This window comes from Macrotis lagotis, chromosome 1, assembly GCF_037893015.1.
Source record: "Macrotis lagotis isolate mMagLag1 chromosome 1, bilby.v1.9.chrom.fasta, whole genome shotgun sequence".
In the NCBI taxonomy this organism is placed as follows: domain Eukaryota; kingdom Metazoa; phylum Chordata; class Mammalia; order Peramelemorphia; family Peramelidae; genus Macrotis; species Macrotis lagotis.
In genome coordinates, this window is record NC_133658.1 from 424,727,880 (window position 1) to 424,753,766 (window position 25,887).

Here is a 25,887-nt window from a genome sequence, read left to right on the forward strand (position 1 = left end):
GGGAATCTTTTATAGATTATATGTTTGTCTCAAGTTTAATTCATTTCTCTTCAGTTTTTTTTTTTATAAAAACCACTCATTTATATAGTGCTTTAAGGTTAAGTTACAAAGTACTTTCTTCACAATTAAGCAGGTAATGTTAAGTATCATTGTCCTCACTTTACAGATGAAGAAACCAAGGCTCATACAGGTGAAGTGACTTGCCGAGGGTCACACAACTAGTAAGTATTAGATCCAGAATATGAATTCAAGTCTTCTAACTCTAGGACCAGTACTCTTTCCACTACAGTAATCTTCCTATCTCATTGTTTATGATTTCCTAAATTTAGAAATTTCCTCTGGGTAGTTTACCCAGGAGAAGCTATTAGAATCTGAGAAAACCTCAATATATTCTTTGGTGGAGCTCAACAGATTTAAGATCTGGATCTTACTCATTATTTGTTTTAAATAATAATTTATTGACAAACCATAATATTTGAGTGTTCAGTATTGTACTAAGGGACATGTAGGACTTAAAGAGAGTAAGAGACTGACTTTGCACTCAAAGTGCTTATGGTTTTTGTGTGTGGTGGAAGAAGTGCTAGGCTTGTCACCAAGAGACTTGAAGTCCATTCCCTGCTCTGATAGATTAGCTGTGAACCATGGATGGACAAATCACTTAGACTTTTTGAGCCTCAGTTTCCTCATGTGTAAAATAAGGAATGATCCTTGAAATATATACATCATAAAGTTGTGAGGGTTATGCCATGTAAACCTTAAAATGCCATTTATTCATTATTAGAAGTTTTTACTTGACTGTTTCTATTCAGACTTTAAAATAAAACAAGCCTTTTTTCTATAACAAGTAAACAATATTATTTATTTATCTAACACATATGTTTTGGGTGAGTGATGGTGATTAAAACACAAGACTCTGGGAGACAGGAGGCCCAGGTTCAGTTTTTGTCTCTGCTACTCTAAGACTTAGCCTGCCCGAGCCTATTCTACAAATTAGTAGTTTAGTAGAATAGGACCAGATGATGGGTAAGGATCTAAAATCATAGACTTTTATCTCCTGGGGAATGTAGAAATCATATGATCTTGCTCATTCATTCTATATATATGAATTAATTTGGACCCAGAGAAGCTAAGTGACCTAAAATCAGCAGTGTACAGACAGTGGCAAAGGTAGAGTTTGTTTACACCAGTTAATTATAAATTCATTGCTTTCTCATTTGTTCATTTGTACGCTATGCTGACAGCTCTGATATTTTTGATTCTTCTATATGTAAGGCTCTCTGTTAAGTACTATGAAAAATACAAGCTGTTTTAGCTCAAAGGATATTCAAACAAGAATAAGAAATACAACATATACACACATAACTAAAAGGCAGTATTTAAAAAAATTATAAATTGAACTATGTTTAAAATGTGAGCTCAAAATCTCATACATACATGTATATGTATAATACATGTATGTGTGTATATATATATATATATATATGTGTGTGTGTGTGTGTGTGTGTGTGTGTGTGTGTGTGTATCACTTCTCACATTCTCTACCCATCTCTCCCAGTTGAAATTGTTCTCTCTCCTTAAGAATGAACTCAGGTGGGGTGGCTAGCTGGCGCAGTGGATAGAGCACCAGTCCTGGAGTCAGGAGGACCTGAGTTCAAATGTGGCCTCAGACACTTAATAATTACCTAGCTGTGTGGCCTTAGGCAAGCCACTTAACACTAAAACTAAAAAAAAAAAAAAAGAATGAACTCAGGAATCATTGCCTTTATAAAGCTTTTCCCTGCTCTAAATCCCTTTTAGCTGAAGGTGACCTTCCCTTACACAAATTTTCTAGAATATTTTAATTTAACTTCTTCCTTTATCTTTATCGCTTTCTAACTTGTATCATACTCACTATGTTCACTTAGTATCCTTTCACTGTATTGTTCATTCCTTGAAGGCAAATACTGTTATCTTTTATCTTTGAATCAAATCCTCAATACCTCTCTCAGGACTTTGTATATAGTAAGTATTTAATAAATATTATTACATTTAATTTAATGAGAAGGCATATTTTTACTTGTCATTCTATCAAATATAATGAGGTCAGATATTAATTTTCTCTGTATTCTTCATATTTGTATACTTAATGACTCTAGACAAGAAGGAATCTTGTTCAGTTGTTGCTTTGAGAGATATGTTCAGTCAAACCTTTCCTCCTTCTTATGTAGTTTTTGGTTCTACTGAAATCCACTAGACTGAACTTGGGACAACTATCCCTTCTGAAACCTGCATACTGGGGGCGGCTAGGTGGCACAGTGGATAGAGCACCGGCCCTGGAGTCAGGAGGACCTGAGTTCAAATCCGACCTCAGACACTTAATTACCTAGCTGTGTGGCCTTGGGCAAGCCATTTAACCTCATTTGCCTTGCAAAAACCTAAAAACAAACAAACAAAAAAACTAAAATAAAAAAAACCTGCTTACTACCCAATATAAATAAATGTATTCCACCCTAGCCTTATCACTTGCTTATAAGCTAACTCTTACCATCTTTGAATTATGACATAGGTAATTCCTCTTGCTTTGGGTGTCCTCTATTCTCTTCACAAACTATATCCCTCTGGCCTTCAAAATGCTCAGTGTATAAAATGTTACTTTCCAACCTTCCTAGACTCAATCCCTCCTAGACCCACTAATTCCAGGAGCTTTAATTACTGTTGGTAGTCAGCAGAATTCACAAAACTCTAGAAAATGAAAGCTGGAAGGTACCCTAGAAATCATTTAGTTGAACTGCTATATTTTACATACAGTAGAAATCTTAGATGTAGAGTTTGAAAGGACTTCACTGAGAGTTCAGCCTTCTCATTTTAAAATTGAGGAAATAGACCCAGGGAAATTATGTGAGCAGAATTTAATTTAATTATGGGGCAGAATTTAAATATAGGTTTTCTAACTCCAGGTTCAATTATACTTTCCACCATACCAATTTTACAGATATATTTTATGTAAGTAATACATTACATATTGATATGCAACATATACATGGTTATGTTTGTCTTTTAGTAATTCTATTTGTTCATCTTATATCTTTTAGTATATAAATGACTTACTGTTAAAAAGTAAATAATTTACATTTATGGGAAAAAATTAATCTTTTAAAGCATTTTCATCAATCCTTTGAAGTAGATAGTCACAAAGGGATTAAATTATTTCAGGACAGTACATTTCTAACGAAATTTCCCAAAGTATCTCTGTATACATTGTGTTTCCTCAATAAACGTTGATGAGGATTTCACTTATCCATTTGCTTTTTATTGTAAAAATGACATTACTATCATTGCATAGAAGGTGTTACATATTCATCTTTTCTACAGGAATTCTGGAAAGCACTTTGAAATTCCTGAAGTTTGAAATTTAGAATGGGATCTAGAATTTAGAACTTGGAAAGTACCATAGAGGTCATCCAGACCAAATATCTTTTATAGTTCAGGAAAAAGGTGTCCAGAGAGATGAAGCTATGTGCCTAAAATTAAATAGGCAGAAAACTAAGGAGAAGCTATCATCATACAGGTTCAGTAGTTCTTGTAGTATTTTTTTTAAAGGTGAGTATAGGATATCTATACTCTTAATTCCTATAAAATGTATTAAGATATTTTGAAGTCTTCTTTCCAGACACTGATCAGAGAAACAAAATTAGAGAATTACACAAGCGTTACTTTAGCATCCAAACATGCCAGATGATCATAGCAATTCATTTCACTCTAATGTTTGGAGTGTATCATTAACTAATCGTAAATGGCAGCAATGGATCTTCTGATTTCCAGATTTGGTGCTCTGTCCCTCTATGTTTTAAATGTTCAGGTGGAAAATATTCCATAAACCTAAAAGTGCTATATAAATGCCAATAATTATTATTTGATACTATTTTATTCATATTTTCTTGCTTTCAGAAATCAAAATAATAAACCAATAAACTGTCTTGAAGATGTCCCTTTGTAGATTTTATTGTAATTTACCTTCCTCTTTTTAGCACCATCAAAAGAACCAGCTCTAGTGAACGAGTATCTCCAGGTGGCCGGAGAGAAAGCTATGGAGATTCCAAAGGGAACCGTAACCGCACAGGATCCACCAGCAGCTCTTCTAGCGGTAAAAAGAACAGTGAGAGGTAGGGGACTGATTTCTATGATTAGTCAGAGAAATAACATTTGGGGGATACATCAGAGTTGCTTTAGTATCTAGATACTGTGTGCTTTCTCATTGGCAGACTGGCTATTGGACATGGGACACATCACTTAACCTCTCTGAACTTTTTTTTTTCCAAGTTAATGTTATAAGGCTTTGTGACCCTGTCAAATCACTTATCCTTCTCTATTCCAGGAAATCTGAAAGACTAAATTATAAAACAGGTGTCAATCTAAACAGGTAGAAGGAGTATCCTTTTCAGGAATTTCCTGAATTAGTGTAATGAGAGAGCTAATCCAAACAAATAAAAATCAGTAAGTCAACAAGTATCTATTAAACTACTGTGTTGATAAGCACTGTGCTGAGCTCTAAAAATGTAAATGCAAAAAACCAAACCTCCTTCAGTGGCCTTACATTGTTTTGAGAAACACTCCATTGTCAATATCAAGATCTACTATAAAGTCCTTGGTGTTCAAAACCCTTCATAACTTGCTCCCCTTCTTCCTTTCCAGTTTTCTTACACCTTACCTTTCCATATTTTATGATCTTTATAATCCAGTTTCCTGCATTAGTGAATCCTCTACCAAGGCATTTCATTTACTGACTTCCAGGCATTTTCTCTGACTCTTCCCCATGCTTGGGATTTTCTCCCTGACTTTCTTTAAATCCCAACTAAAATTATACCTTCTCTAGGAAACCTTTTTTCTATTCCCCTTAATTTTCATGTCTTCTGTTGAATATTTCCAATTTCCAATTTATTCTGAATGTATCTTGTTTGCAAATGGTTGTTTGCATGTTCTCTCCCTCATTAGACTGGGAGCTCCTTGAAGACAAGGCCTGCCTTGTGCCTTTCATTGTACCCCCAGTTTGTAGCCCAGTGCCAGGCATATAGTGTCTAATAAATGTTTATTGACTGAGTGATCTATATGCATGTATAAGTTTACATAGAATAAATTTGATATAATTATGAAGCAGTTTAAGAAAGTAGAATATGAGCAGTTGAGAACATCAGGACAAGATTCTTTTAAGTATTATTGATGCTCTTGGTTTTTTTTTTACATTACTCTTATTTTCTCCAGCATCCCTTTCCCTTCCAGAGAGTTATCCTTTTAAACAATTTTTTTTAAAATACAAAAGGGGAAAAGTAGAAGAGAAATAAAGGAGAGGGATAGTTTTTTTTGGTTATAGGAATAAATCTCTAAAGGTCCCATTCAACTTTAAAACTGATGATGGTCCTATAAATTTGTGACTTCACTTGTGTCTAGGCTGCTGAAAATAAATCAAGATCCAGTCAAAAATGAAAATAACTCTTATTTTGAAGCTTGCACAAATATATTTGTCTTTAATGAGAAAGATATCTGTTCATTGTAATACATGTCATTGATATATATTTGCTTAGATATGTATATTTGCTCTTCTAAATCAATATTTCTAATCAGGTTGCTATAATTGTTAATCTACCCTATTTTATTTTGTTAATAATCTGGTAAAAATTTTAACAAGTTTTTTTTAAGTTTAATACTAGAAATTCAAATCTACGTGCATTTATTATGAAGAACAAAATGTTATGAAAAATGGCAATTTTGAAAGTTAAAAAAATGAAATTTGTCCAGTTATATAAAAACCACTGCATAGACTTCTTGGTTTAATGAAATTTCATTAGCTTTGCTTTTTTTACATTTTTACATTTTTACATTTTTTCCCAGTGGAACTTTTTTTTTTGATAAACACATGTAAGTAAGGTTTTATTCTAATAGTATTATCTATTGAATAAAAAAGCCAGATTAGGGTAATTTTAATATCTTACATAAATATTGAATTTAGTTGATGCCATTTAATTGGGATAAAAATAACTATAGCATATTATGTAAATGAGACCAATTTCATCATGTACATCTGGTATTATGTTTAATTGCTTTCTCCTTTTAAATAATAGCCACATGTACCATTGATGAAAGGATTTTATACACATAGGCTAGACATGGTTTTTTCAAATGCTCATGTTGGGAGAAGGTTGAGTCATAAAACTATGACTTTAAACCAGAAGTTGTCAGATTTCCAAGTTTGCAAATCTGTTCTGATATATTCTTGTAAAATAAGTTTATATGTGTTCACTTTCATTCCTAGATCATACTTACATAACATTTTTGCAGAACTGGTTTTGAAGCTTGGAGTTGGATATGCTTTAATATCCTTTTCTGGGAGTTGGATATGCTTTAATTGTGTAGTGTATCAGTGCTTTGTTAATGAACCAAACAATTGGAGTGATCTACTTATAGCTTACTTAATTAGTGTTTTTTATCAGAGGATTATGATGACAAGTTGGAAATTCCATGTGAAACCTGTTAGATATTTATGTAATTGAAATGGGCAAGGAAACTTAAATTAGTATGGGATATTGTGTAACTGAGAGTTGTTTTTATTCTCTGAATTCAAAAGGAGGCTTTGAAAGGTAGACTTGAAACATCTAGATCCGAGTAGTTTTTATAAACTTGGCTCTCTTTCTTCACATCTGATTCTTATTAAGAATTTCCACAGGAATCTCTGTATTGTGCAAACTTCAGTTCTGTTTTATCTTTGAAATCTCACAGCTTTTGTAAATGTAGTGAGTAAATATTTCCATTAAAGATATTTATAAGAGGATTTAATTAGACGTTTGAAAAAAATGCTAAACTAGGAAATTTTGATTTTTAAGATGATGAGCTTGCAATTCAAGCAGCCTAAAGTTCGTTTTAAAAAAAAGTTAGTTTCTCTTATTCTTCTCAGTGCTGGGAATGACTGAAACCAGCCCATCATTTTTGTTGTATATTGATCAGGCTTAATGTATTCAGAGACTTCCAGTACAGTTGCCTTCTCTTAATATTATGTTCATTAATAATATAGTTGTCATCTTGATTGTATCAACCACTAAAATTTTACTTAGATTCCTCATCATGGCTTGGAGTGATCTTAGCTTCTCAAAAATAAATAGTGTTAATAAGACTACCTGCTCTGGTGGATTCTTTTCAGCTAGAAAGATTTTGAAAACTGCCTTGAAAATAGGGTATATATCTGATTATCATCCAGGAGTCAGACCAGCAAGCTCTACTCCAGAAGACTGACCACTAAGGGATGAGTTTATTTGACCACAGCAACTTTTGGTAGCTTTACCAATATTAATTAAATGCTAAAATGGTGTAGGTTGTAGTATTAAAGTAATGATATTAGCTAACATATAAGATTATTTAAAATTTACAAAGTTTTTCCTCATAAACTCCCTGTGATATCATGTACGTGATATATCATAAATGTTTAATAAATATTTGTTGTTTAATTAATAGAATAAACATTATTATATCCATTTTATAGATGAAGATACTAATGCTTAGTGCGGTAAAGTGCATTGTCCTAAGTGGCATAATTGGTAGATGACAAAGTCAAACCTTCTGACTACAGTTCTTGAGTTCATTTCTCTCTACCACTGCCCAGCACCATTTGTTGTTACTCATGGAGGGTTTCCAGGACTCAAACTTGGGGGAATTGGAACCCAGGTCTTTCTAAGTAAGAGATTAGATCTCTTATCCTGCTATATTTGTAAAATAATTACCTTGTAATATGATATTGTAAATAATCAAATTATAAGCAGTTCAGAAAAAGATAAACATTTCACCTTTTTATTATTAACTGTGTTATTTCTCAGTTTTGTCTATTTTCACTCAATTAATAAGCATTTGTTAAGTGCCTACTAAAAGAGTCACTGTACTGAGTGCTGGGTATACAGAGAAAAAGTAACATCATTCCTACCTTCAAGGAGATCACTTTCTAATTGGTGACATCACAGACAGTACACATGTAAGTTTTACAAGACATGTAGATCAGGATACCCAGTGAAAAGAAGTCACTACTAGTCAAGGAGACTTAAGAAAAGGGTTCCTGGAATAGAGTAGTAAGAGAAACTAGGGATTTCAAGAGGAAGAAATGAAGAAGAGCATACTGGGATTGGGCATGAAGTGACTACAAAGGCATAGAGGCTAAAAGTGGAGTCCCCATATGTAGAAGAACAAATAGGACTTTATTGATTGTCCATAGGGTGATCCAAAGAGAGTTCAGTGGGGAAAATTGGGTAATTAGACTAGAAAAGTAGAAAGGGGCTTTTTTTCGAAGAGTTTTAGATGCCAAAAAAGGAGGTTTAAAAGTAATGGTAGCCACTGAAAATTTTTTAAATGATTGGACCTGGTTCTTTTAAGGAAATGACCATAGCTATCTTAAGCAGCTACCTGGTAAATGTATTGGGTAGGGTCATGTAGATATTGCAGTTGGGTGGCACAGTGACTAGAACCCTAGGCCTGGAGTCAGTAAGAGCTGAATTCAAATTTGACCTCAGACACTTCCTAGCTGTATGACTGGGCAAATGATTTAAATTTGCTTCAGTTTCTTCATCTGTTAAAAAATGAACTGGAGGGGTGGCTAGGTGGTGCAGTGGATAAAGCACCGGCCCTGGAGTCAGGAGTACCTGGGTTCAAATCTGGTCTCAGACACTTAATAATTACCTAGCTGTGTGGCCTTGGGCAAGCCACTTAACCCCATTTGCATTGCAAAAACCTAAAAAAAAAAATGAACGGGAGAAGATAATGGCAAATCACTCCAGTATCTTTGCCAAGAAAATCCTAAATAGGTCATTTGGGGCACAACTGAAACAATCAAATAATAACAACAAATTTGGATTAGGGAGATCCTTGAGGCAAAGAGACCAAATAGAAAATTATTTCAGTAGTTAAAGTGAAAGATAATTAATACCTAAAGGGGGGGCGGAGCCAAGATGGCGACAAGAAGGGATCAAGTCTTAGGAGCTCTCTGATAAAACTCATCAGCTAAGGACTCTAACTAAACTTTCGAGAGACAGAACCCACAAATGGACCCAGTGAGGCAGTTCTCCTACTCAAGGTAACCTGAAAAAGAGCAGAAAGGCTCTGCTCCCCAGGATCGGACAGGCGGCCTGCCAGAGGGGTGGCCCGCTAGAGCCAAAGAACTTCAGCCTCCCAGAGGCAGCCCCAGGGCACTGGTGAGCCATGGCTCAGAGCAGAGGGGGAGTCTCCTAAGCTGCACCCCGAGGAGCACCGGGCACAAAGTGGGGTAACAGCGGGAGACCTCTCCCAGAGCCAGCACGTGGAGCCCAGCCCTCAGGTCACACAGGGAGCAGCTTGGTCTTTCTGCAGCCCAAAGCTGGAAACAGAAGCAGGAGGAGCAGGTAAGCAGGAGCCTCCAGGGCATGAGCCCATTGCGCTGAGGGAGGGGAGTGAAGAGAAACTGGGAGCCCGGTCCTCTGCCCCTGGAATAGTACTCTGGAGCTCTGACCACATTCAGATCCTGATCACAGTCTAGGACCCCCCATAGAACAGCAGCCCCCCCCACCTCAGCCCCGTGGCAGAGGGAGGTGCTTATGGTCATTCACAGACCAGGAGGGAGGACAGAGCCTCACACACTGAGACCCTTGTGGGAGTGTCCCAAAAGCTCAGGAAGCACCCCCAAACCAGGCCCAGGCTGGGAAGATGAGCAAGCAGAAAAACAAAAGGAAGACTATTGAGAAATATTTTGCAAATGAGCCCAAGAAGGATCAAAATATTCAGTCTGAAGATGAGGAAGCACAAGCTCCTGCATCTAAAGACTCCAAGAAAAACAGAAATTGGGCACAGGCTATGACAGAGATCAAAAAAGACTTTGAAAATCAAATGAGGGAGTTGGAAGAAAAACTGGGAAAAGAAAGGAGAGAGATGCAGGAAAAACATGAAAATGAAGTCAGCAGCTTAGTCAAGGAAATCCAAAAAAAATGCTGAAGAAAATAGCATGCTAAAAACCAGCTTAGGTCAAATGGATAAAACAGTTCAAAAAGTTACTGAGGAGAAGAATGCTTTAAAAAGCAAAACTGGCCAGATGGAAAAAGAGATAAGAAAACTCTCAGAGGAGAACAAATCCTTCAGACAAAGAATAGAATTCAGGGAGATTGATGAATTTACCAGAAATCAGGAATCAATACTTCAAAACAAAAAAAAAATGAAAAATTAGAAGAAAATGTGAAATATCTCATTGAAAAAACAACTGATATGGAAAACAGACTTAGGAAAGATAATTTTAAAATTATTGGAATACCTGAAAGTCATGATCAGGAAAAGAGCCTTGACATCATTTTCAAAGAATTACTATGGGAAAATTGCCCTGATATTCTAGAAGCAGAGGGCAAAATAGAAATGGAGAGAATCCACCGATCCCCCAGAGAAAGCGATCCCAAAAAACCAGCCCCTAGGAATATTATAGCCAAGTTCCAGAACTCCCAAGTCAAAGAGAAAATATTACAAGCAGCCAGAAGGACACAGTTCAAATACATGGAGCTGCAGTCAGGATCACACAGGACTTAGCAGCAATTACATTGGAAGCTCGTAGGGCTTGGAATACAATATACCAGAAGACAAAAGAGCTTAGAATGCAGCCAAGAATGAACTACCCAGCAAGGCTGAATGTCCACTTCCAGGGAAAAAGATGGACTTTCAGTGAACCAGGGGAAATTCAAAGGTTCCTTTTGGAATGGCCAGAGCTGAACAGAAGGTTTGATCTTCAGATACAGGACTCAGGTGAAGCATGGAGATTGGAGGAGAGGAGGGAAATATGAGGGACTTAATGAGGATGAACTGCATGTATTCCTGCATAGAAAAATGACACTGATAATACTCATATGAACCTTCTCAGTTAATAGAGCAGGTAGAGAGAGCTTTTATAGTTGAAGCACAGGAGAAAGCTGAATTCGAAGATAAAATATGGTGTAAAAATGGAGTAAATAGAAAAAAAGGGAAATGGAATGGGAGAAAGAAAAAGGAGGGGGGAATAGTCCAAGATATTTCACATAAGATTTTTTTTTTATTACAATGAGCTATTGCAATGATATGGAAGTGGGGAGGCAAGGGGGAATGAGGGAACCTTTCCTCTCATCAGAGATGGATAGGAGAGGAAACAGCATATATACTCAATGGGGTATAGACTTCTGGAGTAAGAAGGAGGGGGGAGCAGGGGGAAGGGGTGGGGATGTGAATAAAGGAGGAGAGGATGGACCATGGGGGGAGAGTGGTCAGATATAACACACTTTCTTTCTTACTTCTTGCAAGGGGCTGGGATTGGAAGGCCTGCCCAGGACCGTAGGACCAGGTGGATGCTGGGCCTAAGGGGTGGTATGGGGGCTCAGGGCTTCTTGGCCCCAGGACCAGGGATCTGTCTGCTGAGCCAGTCAACGACCCTACAGCAGAGTCAGAGTGAAAGGAGAGAGAAAATAGAGTACATGGTAGTGGAGAAATAAGAAAGGAGGGAGTTGCGATCAGCAATGGCAACGGTGGAAAAATATGGAAGTAACTTTTGTGATGGACTTATAAAGAATGAGATCCACCCATGACAGAGTTGTTGGTGTTGGAACAAAGACTCAAGCACATTTTTTGTTATTATTATTTGGGGGAGGGTGCAGGGCAAGTGGGGCTGGATGGCCTGCCTGGGGCCACATAGCAGGGTGATCTTTGGGTGTCTGGGTCCGGATTTGGACCCAGGTGCTCCTGGCTCAAGGGCCAATGCTCTGTCTACCACCCAGCCACCCCTACTATTATTACTATTTTATTTTTGGTCTTTTTTTCCCTTTTTTTTTTGGTTTTTGCAGGGCAGCGGGGATCGGGTGGCTTGCATATCACATGGTTGGGTGATTGTTGGGTTTGCGAGGCTGGATATGGGCTCGGGTGCTCTTGGCTCCAGGGCTGGTGCTTCATCCATTGCGACACCTGGCCATACCTACAATTATTACTATTATTTTGTTTTATTTTAATTTTTTTCCTCTCCCCTTTACTTTTTTCGCCCAAGCAAGTCTATCTATATTCATGGGGGAGGAGGGGGTATTTTGTTTACTTGTAAACAAGAATATTTTATTAATGTAAAAAAACATTTGTACAAAATGAGAATAAAAAAATTTAAAAAGAAAAAAATTAATACCTAAACTAGAATGGTAGCTATGTGAATAGAGAGAATAAAATATTGGGTATGAGATCGATGATGTGAAGATAGAATCAATAAGGCTTGGTTTCAAGTATTAGCTTAGAAGACCTGATTTCATATCCTGACTCTGATATTTACCAATTTTATGGTCTTGGAAAAGTCATTTGACTTCTCTAAGTCTCAATTTCCACATCTGTAAAAGGATCATTTTACTTGATAGCCTCTAAGATCATCATTTCAGACTTCTTTCTAAACATCTAAACTGATGTGGTGCAAGTGAGAGTAAGTCGAGGTTGATGTTGACATTACAAACTTGGGTGACTGAATTGATGGTAGTATCCTGCAGTGATTGGATATTCTAGGGTTATTAGTTATCCTAATAGAAAATTTACTCTTATCTCTCTCAAAATTCCTTCAGCATTTATACCATATTTTTTAACCCAGGATCCATGGACAACCAATATAGATTTCAGAAGGTCTGTGGATAGAGTTCAGAAAGTCCATGAACTTAGATGGTAAAAGAATTACACTTCTATAATCTCTAGTGGAAACTTAACATTTCCTTTTATTATGAATGTAGGCATTAAATCAAAGAAGTATTAGATTTTACCATCTAAGGAATCCATTATACATTAAAAATGCATGAAATGTATTTAGAAAACCTGATTTAAATGATATTCTTAGTTATAATGCTGTTTATGATATCCCAAATATGGGAAAAATTTATCAAGAAAGTGAGCAATTAGTAATTAAACAGTCATTGTTTACTAAGTACTAAAAATTCAAAGACGGAAATGAAGCAACTATTCTTCAAGTCAATCAGTTAATCAGTAAACATTTTTAAGTAAGTGCATTATGTGCTAATAAGCACTAGGAATAAAAGGGAAGTTAAAAGACAATCTATACTCTTTGTAATGGGGAGACAACATGCTAGTGGCAATATTGATAGGCATTGCATATACATGGTAAGCTGGAGTTAATTCATGGAGGGGAAACTTTAGCATTAGGGACATTGAGAAAGACTCCTTTAGAAAGTGATACTTTTTCCTGCAACTTGAAGGAGGGAGAGCATTCCAGTCAAAGAGAACAATGAAATTGCTGAGTCATGAGGTGAAGTGCCTTCAGGAACAGGAAGAATGCCAGTGCAATTATATCACAGAGTTCAGAAGGATAAGGTATAAGAAGGGGGAGGCCAAGGGCTTTGAATGCCAAATAGAATTTATATTTGATCTTAAAATAGGGAGCCACTAGAGTTTATTAAATAGGTGTGATATAGTCAGACCAGTGCTTTAGGAAGATCAGTTTGAAGTCCAAGTGGAGGATAGGTGTAGTGAGGAGAAATGTATATATAAAGATATATATATAGAGAGAGAGAGAGAGAGAGAGAGAGAGAGAGCACATAGAAAGGAATTTCAAGGTAACCTTGGATTCAAAGGCACATAGGAGCTGGAAGAACTCGAAAAGATGTACTAAAGGAGGATCTACTTGAGGTAATTTTGAAAACAAATAAGAATTCCAATAGGCAGAAATGAAGAGGAAGAACATTCCAGTCATAGATAACAACCACTGCAAAACCATAGAAACTGGAGAGAGTTTGGGGATAAGTAAGACAATTTGGTTGAATTTTAGAGTATTGTTTTGCTTTTTAATTTTTCTCAGGGTGTTTGACTTCTCTTCCAGTGAAATGTTAATAACCATAATAGGTCATGTTTTGGAAAGTGGTTGCTTTTCTCACAACCACCCATGAAGTAGATAGGTACCAAGGTAGAGAGAAATAACATTATTTGTATAATCATATCTATCTTTCTATCTATCCATCTGTGTGTGTATGTATATATGTATGTATGTATGTATTGGTGCCAAAACTAGTGACCAAATTTTCTAAATTCAAATCTAGTATGTCACTATTATACCACTGTGTCTCCCTATGTATGAGGTGAATGTTGGGGGGAGAATTATCTTTGTATCCCTCCCTCCAACAAAAGTAAAACAGTGTTATCTATCTGATAAGAGAGTCATTAAATGTTTCTTAAATGAATTTTTACATGACAGGGAAAGACCATCTGTAAAACGTTTGCCATTCACTTTTCCAGTTTTATTCAATTATGTAGTATAAGTCTACTTTAAAATGAATAGTTTTAATAAATAGAGTACAAGTTAATTTTTTCTCTCCTTTGTGTATGTTATTTATTTTTCTCAGTGGTCTAAAACTAAAATCAGTTTAAAATTAAAATTACCTTGGGTAGTCTCAAGTCCTCTAGTTTCTTCTTTGAAGAAAACATTACATGAAAGAATTATGCAATGAATATCTTTCCAAAATGTCAAAAAATAAAATTTTGAAAAAATATGTTTTTATCAAAAGATAAGATATAACAAATAAATGATATTTAAGTTGTATAATTAGAATTAAGATCCCAAATATATAAAACAAATCGTACCACCTAGTGGCCAATAAGTTTTAAATTACATATCCTTTAAAATAGCATCTGGCTATCAGAATTGGAAAAGATCATAGAATCACAGTAGAAAGGGACCCTAGTTGTCATCTAGTTTAAACCTGGACATGAAGCATAAAATCACATAGTTCTTTACTCCATTATTTGATTTTTGGTTCTGTGAAGGCATTTTTTTTCTCAGTAAATATATGGAGTTACTTCTTCCACTTGATTTTTTTTAATTGACTCTGTCCACTTATACTCTCCCATTGATATGGTTAAATTAAAGCTTTTGTTATCTCTGATAAGATTATTTTAATGTATTAAAAGGGGAGTTCTGATATTTAAGTAAGTCAAAAATTAAACTATTCTAACAGATTGGATTATAAACAGAATTCAGAGCATGTTTTAATCCATTAAAATGGGAAATGTTCACACTGGAATTATTTGTTTGAGTAAGATATATATAGAAGCTTTTATATCCATTAAGAATCTGTAGGGGCAGCTAGGTGGCACAGTGAATAGAGTACCGGCCCTGGAATCAGGAGTACCTGAGTTCAAATCTGGCCTCAGACACTTAATAATTACCTAGCTGTGTGGCCTTGGGCAAGCCACTTAACCCCATTTGCCTTGCAAAAACCTAAAAAAAAAAATTAAGAATCTGTAGTAAAAATTTTAGAGATTTCAGGATGCGTTTATATCATCACAACTCAGGTTTCTAATAATAATAACCCCATATAATTTAACATGCATTTATTAAGCCCATATTATGCTAGGCATTGGGTATACAAATATGTGTGTTTATACATACACATACCCAACAGTAACAGGACATACATACAAAAAAATCCATATACATACACACTAAGTAAATGGGGCAGGATGGAGAGATACTAATAGACTCTTGAAAACCCTCTAGGAAGTGATACTTTAAATGAATCTGTAAGAGAACTTTAAGACATAGAAGCAGGGAAGGACAACGTTCATCCTGCAAGATCCCATCAGCTTTGGCATTATATACTTCATCACCATGCTTTGTCCTTCTGATTGATGGATGGAGCCAGGAATGCTAAAAATTTCATTTAAGAAAGGAGCTTTGCACAGGACCTCTTCTCATTTCTCATTCAATTTTGGGATTTCTTTGACTTTTCCAGCATGCCTCCATTGTTTTTCAGATCATGTTTGTATATTGTCTCTCCCAATTGCATTGTAAACTCCTTTAGGGCAGGAACTGCCATTCCTTTTCTTATGTTGTATCTTCTGTGCTTAACATCCTGCCTAATATATAGGCATTTACAGAATGTTTGTTGGTTGATTCTAGGCATATTAGATAACCTGTATGAAGGCATGGAATTAGAAGGGAAAGTATCATGTCTAGAATAGGTTAATTTTGCTGGGATTGCAGCTAAATGACTCATTAGATAGCATGCTGGGCCTGCAATCAAGAAGTCTCATCTTTCTGAGTTCAAGTCTGCCCTCACTTACTAGTTGTGTGACCCTGGGCAAGTCACTTTACTTTATTTGCCTCAGTTCCTTATCTGCAAAATGAATTGAAAAAGGAAGTGACAAGTCACTCCAGTATCTTTGCAAAGAAACCTCAAATGGGATCATGAAAAGTTGAACATGATTGAAAATGACTAAACATAGAGTGCCTTTAGATAGTAAAGTTAGACTGGATAACTGCTTTAATTGCCAAATAAAGGAGTTTGTATTTTTATTCCTAAAAGCATCAGGAAACCACAGTTTAATTGAAATTAAATTTTATTGTAATTTGTCCAAAAAAGATGCATGTAATATTTCTGCTTTTCTGGTCAATATTGGTAAAGGTGTTATCTATGGTCTTTCTGTTATCTATGGTCTGTTTATCTATGTAATTCATTTAACATATGGAACATAAATGTTTGATAATAATATTAATTAAAAGGTGTCCTTGGTACCTTTCAACAAAAGGTAGTCTTCCTGTTCATCTCTCTTAATTGTCTTTTATCTGAGCTTTTGTCTGCTATTCCTGCCTTTTTTGGCAGCTGAAGCATAATAGATTCAGCTGAAACATAATTGATTTTCTTCCAACATCATTTTGTTTCAAATGTAGTTGTTTTTTTTTTTTGTAAACAGCATATTACTAGGTTCTGCTTCCCAATCCATTCTTCTGTTCTCTTCTTTTATGGATGAGTTCATGTTATTCATATTCAGTTATGTCTATTAATTGCATATTTCCCCTCCATTCTATTTTTTAATATATGTCCTTCAGTTTAATTGTCACTCTCTCTCTTCACAAACAAGAAGAGATAAGAAATGAGACCAGCACCAACCCTTAGGTTTAATATAATCTGTTTTATTCTCCTATCTTGTTTCTCTTTTCTTTATCCAGAGCCCAATAAGAGGTTCTTATCCTTTCTTTTCCTTTAAGCTTCTCTTTGAATTCTACCTTCTTTAGTTTGTTTTGCTTAAGTTTAAGTATTCATACATCACTTTAAAGATTTACAAGAGTTATGAACATTATCTCATTTTATCCTAACAGTGTTATCCCATTTTACAGATGTGGATATTGAGGCAGAAATTGTGATTTGTCCAGAGTCACACAGCTAGCTAGAAATGGTGTCTGAGACTATAAATGAACTTAGATCTTCCTGACTCGCGATCCAGTGCTCTACTCACTGTACCATCCAGTTGCTTTAATCTACGCTCTTAGTCCCTTCTTTACCCCCTCCCCTTTCTCACCTGTTTACCTCTTGAGTAAAATGTACTGCTAAGTTCCAATTAGTAGGAGTAATGAAGCCCCTGAAGCTGTTACATGTAATTGAATTCCCACTATTTAAATTTATAATTACATAGAATATGATAATTGGTTCTAGCATATTGGAAATTTTCATCGCAACTTCTTCAGGTGATACATAATTCACATTAATCGGATTTGTCTATATTTCTTACCCAATCATTTGTGTTTCTCTCACTTGTTTGTGTGTGTGTATTTGTATTTGTATTCTTTCTTCTCTGACCAATCCAGATGACAGTGGAGTTCAAAAACCCTCTTCCTCTGTATTTATATAGATTTCTACTTATACAGATAATTATAGGGGATAATTTTCCTTATTCTTCCTCTTCATTCTCCCTCCACTAGTAAATTCTCCCAATTCCCCTTTTCATTCATCTTTTAAGATCATATAAACATAGATGATCAACTCTTGATTGACTTAGCTTCCTTTAGTAATTCAATAAGCAAAGACAATTAATTCTAAAAGATTTTGATGGAAAATACAATCTGTATACAAAGAAATAACTATAGAGTCTGAATATAGACCAAAGCATACTATTTCCACTTTGAAAATTTTTTTGTATGTTTTCTTTTCTCATATTTTTTCTCTTTTGTTTTGATTCTTCTTTCATATCATAACTAATAAGGAAATTTGTTAAACATGATTGTGCATATATGCATATATATATTATTCACTGTCATGGGGAGGGGGAGGGAAGAAAGGTAGAAAAATGTAGAACTCTAAAATCTTTTAAAAAGTGAATGTTAAAAACTATTTTTATTTATTTATTTGTTTGTTTGTTTGTTTGTTTATTTATTTATTGTTAGGTTTTTCAAGGCAAATGGGGTTAAGTGGCTTGCCCAAGGCCACACAGCTAGGTAATTATTAAGTGTCTGAGACTGGATTTGAACCCAGGTACTCCTGACTCCAAGGCCGGTGCTTTATCCACTACGCCACCTAGCCACCCCTTAAAAACTATTTTTACATGTAACTGGAAAAAATAAAATAAAAAAGATTTTACAAATCTATACTCTCAGATACTCTGTCTAATCAGATATCCTCTATGATTTCTGATGATGATGATAAAGTCCTCAGGGAGTACATATGTCATCTCCCAATATTAGAATATAAACAGTTTACCCTTATTTAGTCTCTTATGATTGCTCATTCATATTGACCTTGTTTGTTTGTTTCTCTTGATTCCTGTGTTTGTATTTCAGAGTTTATACTCAGCTCTGGTCTGTTGATCAGGAATGCTTGGGAATCTTTTATTTTGTTAAAGTCCATTCCCCTTCCCCCAATAGTATTATACTCAATTTTGTTATGTAAGTTATTCTTAGTTAAGGAATCTATGCCCCTTTTTCTAGAATATTGTATTCCAAGTTTACCACTTTTAACATTGTTGGTTCCTATATAAAATGCAGTCCTGGCTGTGGTTTCTTAATGCTTGAATTCTTTCATTCTGGACATTTATTTTTTCTTTTAACTGAAAGTTTTAGAAATGTGATAAAATATTCCTAGGACTTTTCATTTGGGGATTTCTTTCAGGAGATGAATGACAGATGGGTTCTTTCTGTTTATATTTTACCCTCTACATCTAAGAGATCTGGGAAGTTTTATGATTTCTAGGCCCTTTTTTTGTCATGGGTTTCAAATCGTCCTATGATTCCTAAATGTTTTTTCCTCAATCTCTTTTCCAAGTCAGTTGTTTTTCCTTTATATTTTCTTCTCTTTTTTTGGTTACTTCTTATTGCCCTGTGGAGTCACAACATTTATTTGGCAATTTGTAATTTTCAAAAGGGAAGTTTTTTTCTCCTTTGAATAAAGTTTTGTGTACCTCTTCTTCCAAGCCAGTAATTCTCTTTCCAAATCCTTCCTCATTTCTTTCCTTGTTTTTCTCTAGCATTCTTTAAAAAAATCTAATAAACTTCTTTTAAAACCCCTTTATCTTGTTTAAGAATTCTCTGTTTGTATTTATGCTTATGCAGTGTTTTTCTTTGAGACTTTGCTTTTAAATATTTTGTAGTTATTTTCTTCTTCTCAGTTTGTGTCTTGAGATTGCCGGCCACCACCATAGTTCTTTGTAGTGAGATTCTTTTTTGTCTGTTTGCTTTGTTTCTTTCAACTCACTTTGGACTTTATGTTAGGCTAGCTTCTGCACACCTCCAGAGGAATCTCTGAACTAAGATTTTGTCCTCCTCAACCTTTCTGCTGCTTTCCTAGATTTTGAATTTGTACCATTCCAGGATCTCTGGGACAGCTCAGGCTTGGTTCTGAAAACTGTCTTCACTTCCAGAGTAATCTGATGACTGGCAACTACATAACTCTGCATGCTTCTGACCCAAGTGGGATCCACAGCATTCCTATTGGCTTGTCCATAGTTGGAAATTCCAATAGATTGCTTCAAGTTCCCCTTTGTTCTGGGATTCCTTCCTTGCTTATCACTGCTTCAGGCTTCACACTGGATTAGAGTGGGAACTAAGCTCCTGCTCAGCTCCTGGGTCAGCACCACACGGCCACTGGCTGCTTTTGAATTTGTTCCTAGATCACATCATTGGGCTCAATCCAGAAACACCTCTCCTAGGCAGCATCCTCTTACTTAGTCCACTCTGAATCTGTGACGGAGAACAACAGAACTGCCACTTGGAACCTTTTCCTAAATCTTCCTAAGAGCTGGACATCCCTGTATTAGTCTGGGACCCCTTTTTGCCTTGTGTGCTGAAGTGGCACATCCCTGACCAGTCTCTATCCCCATCTACTGTAGACACAAATTTCTCTGTCTCCCTATGCCAACTCAGTCGGGGAAAAAAAAGACTATAATTTTTTTCTTGAATTTCTGATTAGAATTTACTTTGGTATATTTTTCCTAGATCTCTAGTAAAATTATGTTGGAGGAACTATCTCTGATTCTTTCTACTGGTCTATAATCTTAAATCTTTCCATTTGTTTTCTAATATATTAGCACAATGGGAGAACATGTGTGTGTGTGTGTGTGTGTGTGTGTGTGTATGTGTTTGTGTGTTATAACAGTAGGCAATTTTAAGAAATCATCATTTACCAGTATTTCTCTTAACTCACTACATGCCATTAAACAAATACTTATTAAATCTCTATTGTGGGGCAGCTAGGTGGCACAGTGGATAGAGCACTGGCCCTGGAGTTGGGAGTACCTGAGTTCAAATCCAGCCTCAGACACTTAACAATTACCTAGCTGTGTGGCCTTGGGCAAGCCACTTAACCCCACTGCCTTGCAAAAACTTAAAAAAAAATCCCTATTGTGTACAATGTACTATACTCAGTTCTGATTAATGTATTGAGCTTAACTCTTTCCTAGTCCCTATTGTTTATGAAGTAGAGAAATCTCATATATCATATGCAATTTGGGGGAGGGTCCAGACTTATGATTTCATTGGTTAAAAAACTTCTGGTTTAAAAAAGATTATCTCTCTTTATAGAACAGTCCCTGATTTGCTATCTTTAAATAGTTGTCCAGGGCACTGCGAAATTAAATGATTTTCCCAGGGTCACACAATCCTTCTGTGTCAGTGGCAAATCTTAAAGTCAGGTCTTCCTTACTCTGAGATGGGCTCTCTGTTTAAGAATGCCATACTCATGATTAGTATATAGTAAAGGAACAAAGTGTTTTATATGAGCTTCAAGTAAGCTGGTTAAAAGATCCTTCCTAAGTAAATGAATCCAAGTGAACTTTTTGAAGGAGATACCATTATAATAATAATAATAATAATAATAATAATAATAACATCACCATCTTTAAATGATGAGTAGGAAACCTAGCAGCAAGAGATAGAGAAATTGTATTTAAAGTAACTATAGAGGTGGCTAGGTGACACAGTGGATGGAGCACTGGCCCTGGAGTCAGGAGTACCTGAGTTTAAATCGCGCCTCAGACACTTAATAATTACCTAGCTGTGTAGCCTTTGGCAAGCCACTGAACCCCATTTGCCTTGAAAAATCCTAAAAAAAAATAAAATAAAATAACTATAGACAACATAAAATACTTGGGAGTCTACCTGCCACGACAAACTCAGAAATTATATGTACACAATTAAAAAACACTTTTCACACAAGTAAAGTCAGATCTAAATAATTGGAAAGATGTCAGTTGCTCATGGGTAGGCCAAGCAAATATAATAAAAATGACAGTTCTACCCAAATTAAATTACTTATTCAGTGCCATAACAATTAAACTACCAATTTATTTGTTAGCCAAAATAGTAACAAAATTCATCTGAAGGACCAAAAGGTCAAGAATATCAAGGGAATTCATGAAAAAAATGCAAAGAAAGTTGGTCTAGCCATACCAGATCTAAAACTATATTTTGAAGTGGCAATCATCAAACTTCTATTATTAGCTAAGAGTTATAGTGGTAGATCAGTGGAACACATTAGATACAAAAGAAATATTAGTAAATGATTTCGGTTATCTCCAGTTTGATAAACTCAAAGACTCCAACTTTTTGTAATAAGAATTTATTATTTGACAAAAACTGCTATGGAAACTGGAAAATAGTCTAGCAGAAACTATACATAGACCCAACATCTCACACCCTATAAATTTGAAATGGGTACCAAATTTGGGTTTAAAGCGTAAGACCATACACAAATTTGGAGAGCAAAGAATAGTTTAATCTGTCAGATCTATGGAGAGGGAGAAGTTTATGATTAAAGAAGAGGTAAAGAACATTATAAATTACAAAATGGATAATTTTGATTACATTAAATTGAAAAGGTTTTGCAGAAATAAAACCAATACATCCAAGATTAAAAAGAACACAGAAAACCGGGAAGCAATTTTCACAGCTAATGTTTCTGATAAAGGACTCATTTCTAAAATACTTTAGAGAATTGAGTCAAATTTATAAGAATATCATTTCTCCAATTGATAAATGACTAAAGGATATGAATGGGCAGTTTTCAGATGAAGAAATTAAAGCTAATTATCATCATATGAGAAAATGCTCTAAATCATTATTGATTAGAGAAATGCAGATTGAAAGAACTCTTGAGTTATCACATCACACCTATCAGATTGACTAAAATGACAAAAAAATGGAAAACTATCAATGTTGGAGAGGATGTGGGAAAACTGGGAAACTAATGCACTATTGGTGGGGTTGTAAACTGATCCAACCAATCTGGAGAGAAATTTAAAACTATACTCAAAGGGCATATTGTTTGATCTAGTAATATAATTACTAGATCTGTTTCCCAAAGAATCACAAGAAAGGGGGGAAAAGATCCACATGTACAAAAATATTTATAGCAACCTTTTTTGAAGTAGCAAAGATGTGGAAAATGAAGGGATGCTCATCAATTGAGGAATGGTTGAACAAATTCTAGTATATGAATGTAATGGAGTACTACTGACCTGTAAGAAATCATGAGCATCTGAACTTCAGAAAAACCTGGAAAGGTTTGCATGAACTGATGATGAATGAAGTGGGTAGAACCAGGAGAACATTGTATACATTAACAATAACATTAGTTCAGGAATCAAGGACAATCCTGAAAACCTTGGTTTGAAAAATGTCATCCACATCCAAAGAAAAACTATGAATGCAGAGCAAAGTGAATGTTTTCTGTTTTTCCTTTCTTTCTCATGGCTTTTTACCTTTTTATTCTAATTTTACAACATGAATAATCTTAAATCATGTTAAACATAATTGTAAATCTACAACTTATATCAATTAGATTGCTCACTGTCATGGGGAGGGAGAAAAGGAAGGGTGAGCTGTAGAAAAATGTGGTACTCAAAATCTTATAAAAAGATGAATGTTGAAAACTATCTTTGCATGTAATTGGAAAAAATAGCAAAAAAGAAGAGACAAATATAAAAAAACTTTTGTGAGAAGAATCAAAACATAGTAATTAATTAAACATGAAAGGTGAAAGAGGGAAATCAAAGAGAATACCAAGGTTTCCAACATGGAAGATGGAGTAAAGTGGGAAAAGGCAGTTTAGAAAGTTTTTGAACACGTTGAATTTGAGGTGTTTGTAGAACATTCAGGTAAAATTATCCTGTAATCAGTTAATCAATTTTAAAGCACCTACCATGTGCCAGGTACTGTACTAAGTGCTAGGGATAAAAAAAGGCAAAAGAAGCCCTGCCTTGAAGTAACTTATGATCTAATGGAAGAAGACAGCATACCAACAAGTGTATTGTTACAACAGGGTAAGTAGAATATAATCAACAGAGGGAAAGCACCAAAATTAAAAAGGACTGGGGAACTTCCAGTAAAAGATGGGATTTTAGTTGGGACCTAAGGAAGTTCTATGGGCCAAGCATGGGAGACAGCTAGAGAAAATGCTCAGATTCAAGAGATGGAATATCTATTGACTCTGGATTCAATAGTCCTCACATATAGACTAGAAAAGTAAGAAGAGGCAGGGTTACAAAGAACTTTGAATGATGAACAGTATTTTGTAGATTCAGCTGAAGGAAGCATCAGGGAAGTGACCCGATTGGACTTATGTTTTAGAAAAATCATTTTGTTGGCTGAATGAAGAATAGATTAGAGTGGGGAGAGGCTTAAAGCAGGCAGACCTGCTAGCAGGCTATTGGAATAGTCCAGGCATGAGGGCCTGTACTGGAGTGGTAACAGTATCAGAAGAAGGGTCATATTTGACAGGTGTAGCATTGGTGAAATTGAAAGGCCTTGGCAGCAGATTAAATGTGGGAGGTAAGAGAATGAGCCGTTTAGCTTACAAACCAGATTTGTCCTCTATATAGTAATATAGAAAGTTAGTTGTGGTTAAGGGAGAGGCAGGGCTTACAGGTAAATTAGTTCCATTTTGAGTATGTTGTATTTAAGATGTCTAGAAGGCAGATGGATATGTGAGATTGGAGCTTAGAAAACATGTTGGAACAATATAGATTGATTTAAGTATATCAACATAAAGATGACAATTAAATCCAATTAAAGTCTGCCTTAAGACAAAGATGTAGATCTTAAGCTCAGAAGGCAACTCAGAACTAGATACTTTAAGGATTTCATCTACCTAAGGGTTATAATTGAAACCCTTGGTAATTTTTTTCTTATTAAAAAAGTTTTGATATATTTTATTTGGGCATTGTATTAAAAATTACTCTTATCTTCAAGAAGTGTCTTGTAACAAAGTAAATCAAGTAAGCCAAAATAACAACATAGTGACCTTATTTGAAAGCACATGCTACATTTAACATTTATATCATCTCCAGTTTCTTTATTTCAAACTTTAAACAAATCAATTTTCATTCCCTCCTGTTCCAACAATACCCAATTGACTAAGAAGGAAAAAAACCCAAATTTTGGTAACAAATATGTAGAGTCAAGCAAAAGCAATTCCTTCATTGTATGCAAAATATGCCTCATTGTGTCAAGAGGTATATAGTTTGGTTTAACCTTTAAAATTATAAATAATCATTGTATTGATCCTAATTCTTAGAGCTTTTAAAGTTGTCTTTAAAATGTGGTTGTGTGTACATACAGAATATATATATATATATATATATATATATATATATATATATGGTATATATTATTTATATATACTTGTTAACATATTACTTATTCTTCTGATTCTACTCATTTTTATTCTTTGTGAGTTTATAAGTTGTTTAATTTGTTCATTTTAATATTATTGATAGTTACTATGAATTATTTTTACTTTACTCTGCATCAGTTTGTCTTTCCATATCTCTTTTGAAATCATCTATTTTCTTATTTCTCACAACATCATATTATTTCATCACATTCATATACCATAACTTACTCAGTTTTTTCATTAGTAATAATGAAAGAAAAATAAATTTATGCCACCTTAAAGCAAAATCAATTACTGCAGCTGATTGTAGTAGAGGCTTATTTTGCATGTATAATGTATTATCTCCCAGAGATGCCTCTCGATATTTATATTTATTTTCTGTTTCATGTCTTTAGCAAACCCAAGGAACCAATTTTCAGTGCAGGTAAGTCTGATTTTATTTTACTCTGTGTGCCCTTGTCTCTTCAGATCTATAGATATTACTAAGAACAAAAGATTTCAGAGATATAGAATTTGAGCATTTCACCTTTTTTTCACTGAATTCACTGATAAGAAAGTCTATAACATTTGTATGTTGGAGATTATGTAAGAGAAGTATACTATATCGGCTTAGCACCCAGTTATCAAGTGATTCAGATAATAATTCGTACTCTTTTTTTGGTCATTAACAGCGAGACCAAGATTTTAAAGGTTCTAGAGACTCTTAACCCTGTAATTGGTCCCTTTCCAAACTGGATTTAAGGTACTTTAATTTGGCAATATGGGGGAAGATTGAATTGCCACTGCCCATGCTATAACAGGATTTTCTATGTTGAAAGATAAAGGGCTTCTGTTTCCTTTGTTACTAACTAGGCTTCTTTCATAAACATTTGCATTTCTTTAAAAGGGGAAGCTTCTGATGCATCAAATTATAACCCTGTCTAAAAGTAACTTTTTTTTTGCCTTTTGATTTCCTATACTGCACACTAATAGTTAATATATACCTGTATACATC

At 35.0% G+C, this 25,887-nt stretch overlaps 1 protein-coding gene across 11 annotated transcripts in view; it reads left to right on the forward strand.

Moving 5' to 3' along the window:
- The window catches only part of EML1 (EMAP like 1), a 311,896-nt gene that overhangs the window by 181,212 nt on the left and 104,797 nt on the right, over nt 1–25,887 (forward strand). For 9 of the 11 annotated variants that reach the window (XM_074213065.1, XM_074213063.1, XM_074213064.1 and 6 more), the window contains 2 exons: nt 4,008–4,142; nt 25,289–25,317. In XM_074213065.1, the coding sequence (XP_074069166.1) occupies nt 4,008–4,142; nt 25,289–25,317 (164 nt within the window). Of the gene's footprint in view, nt 1–166; nt 222–4,007; nt 4,143–25,288; nt 25,318–25,887 lie in introns of all 11 variants that reach the window. The other 2 variants (XM_074213073.1, XM_074213072.1) reach the window with 1 other exon arrangement.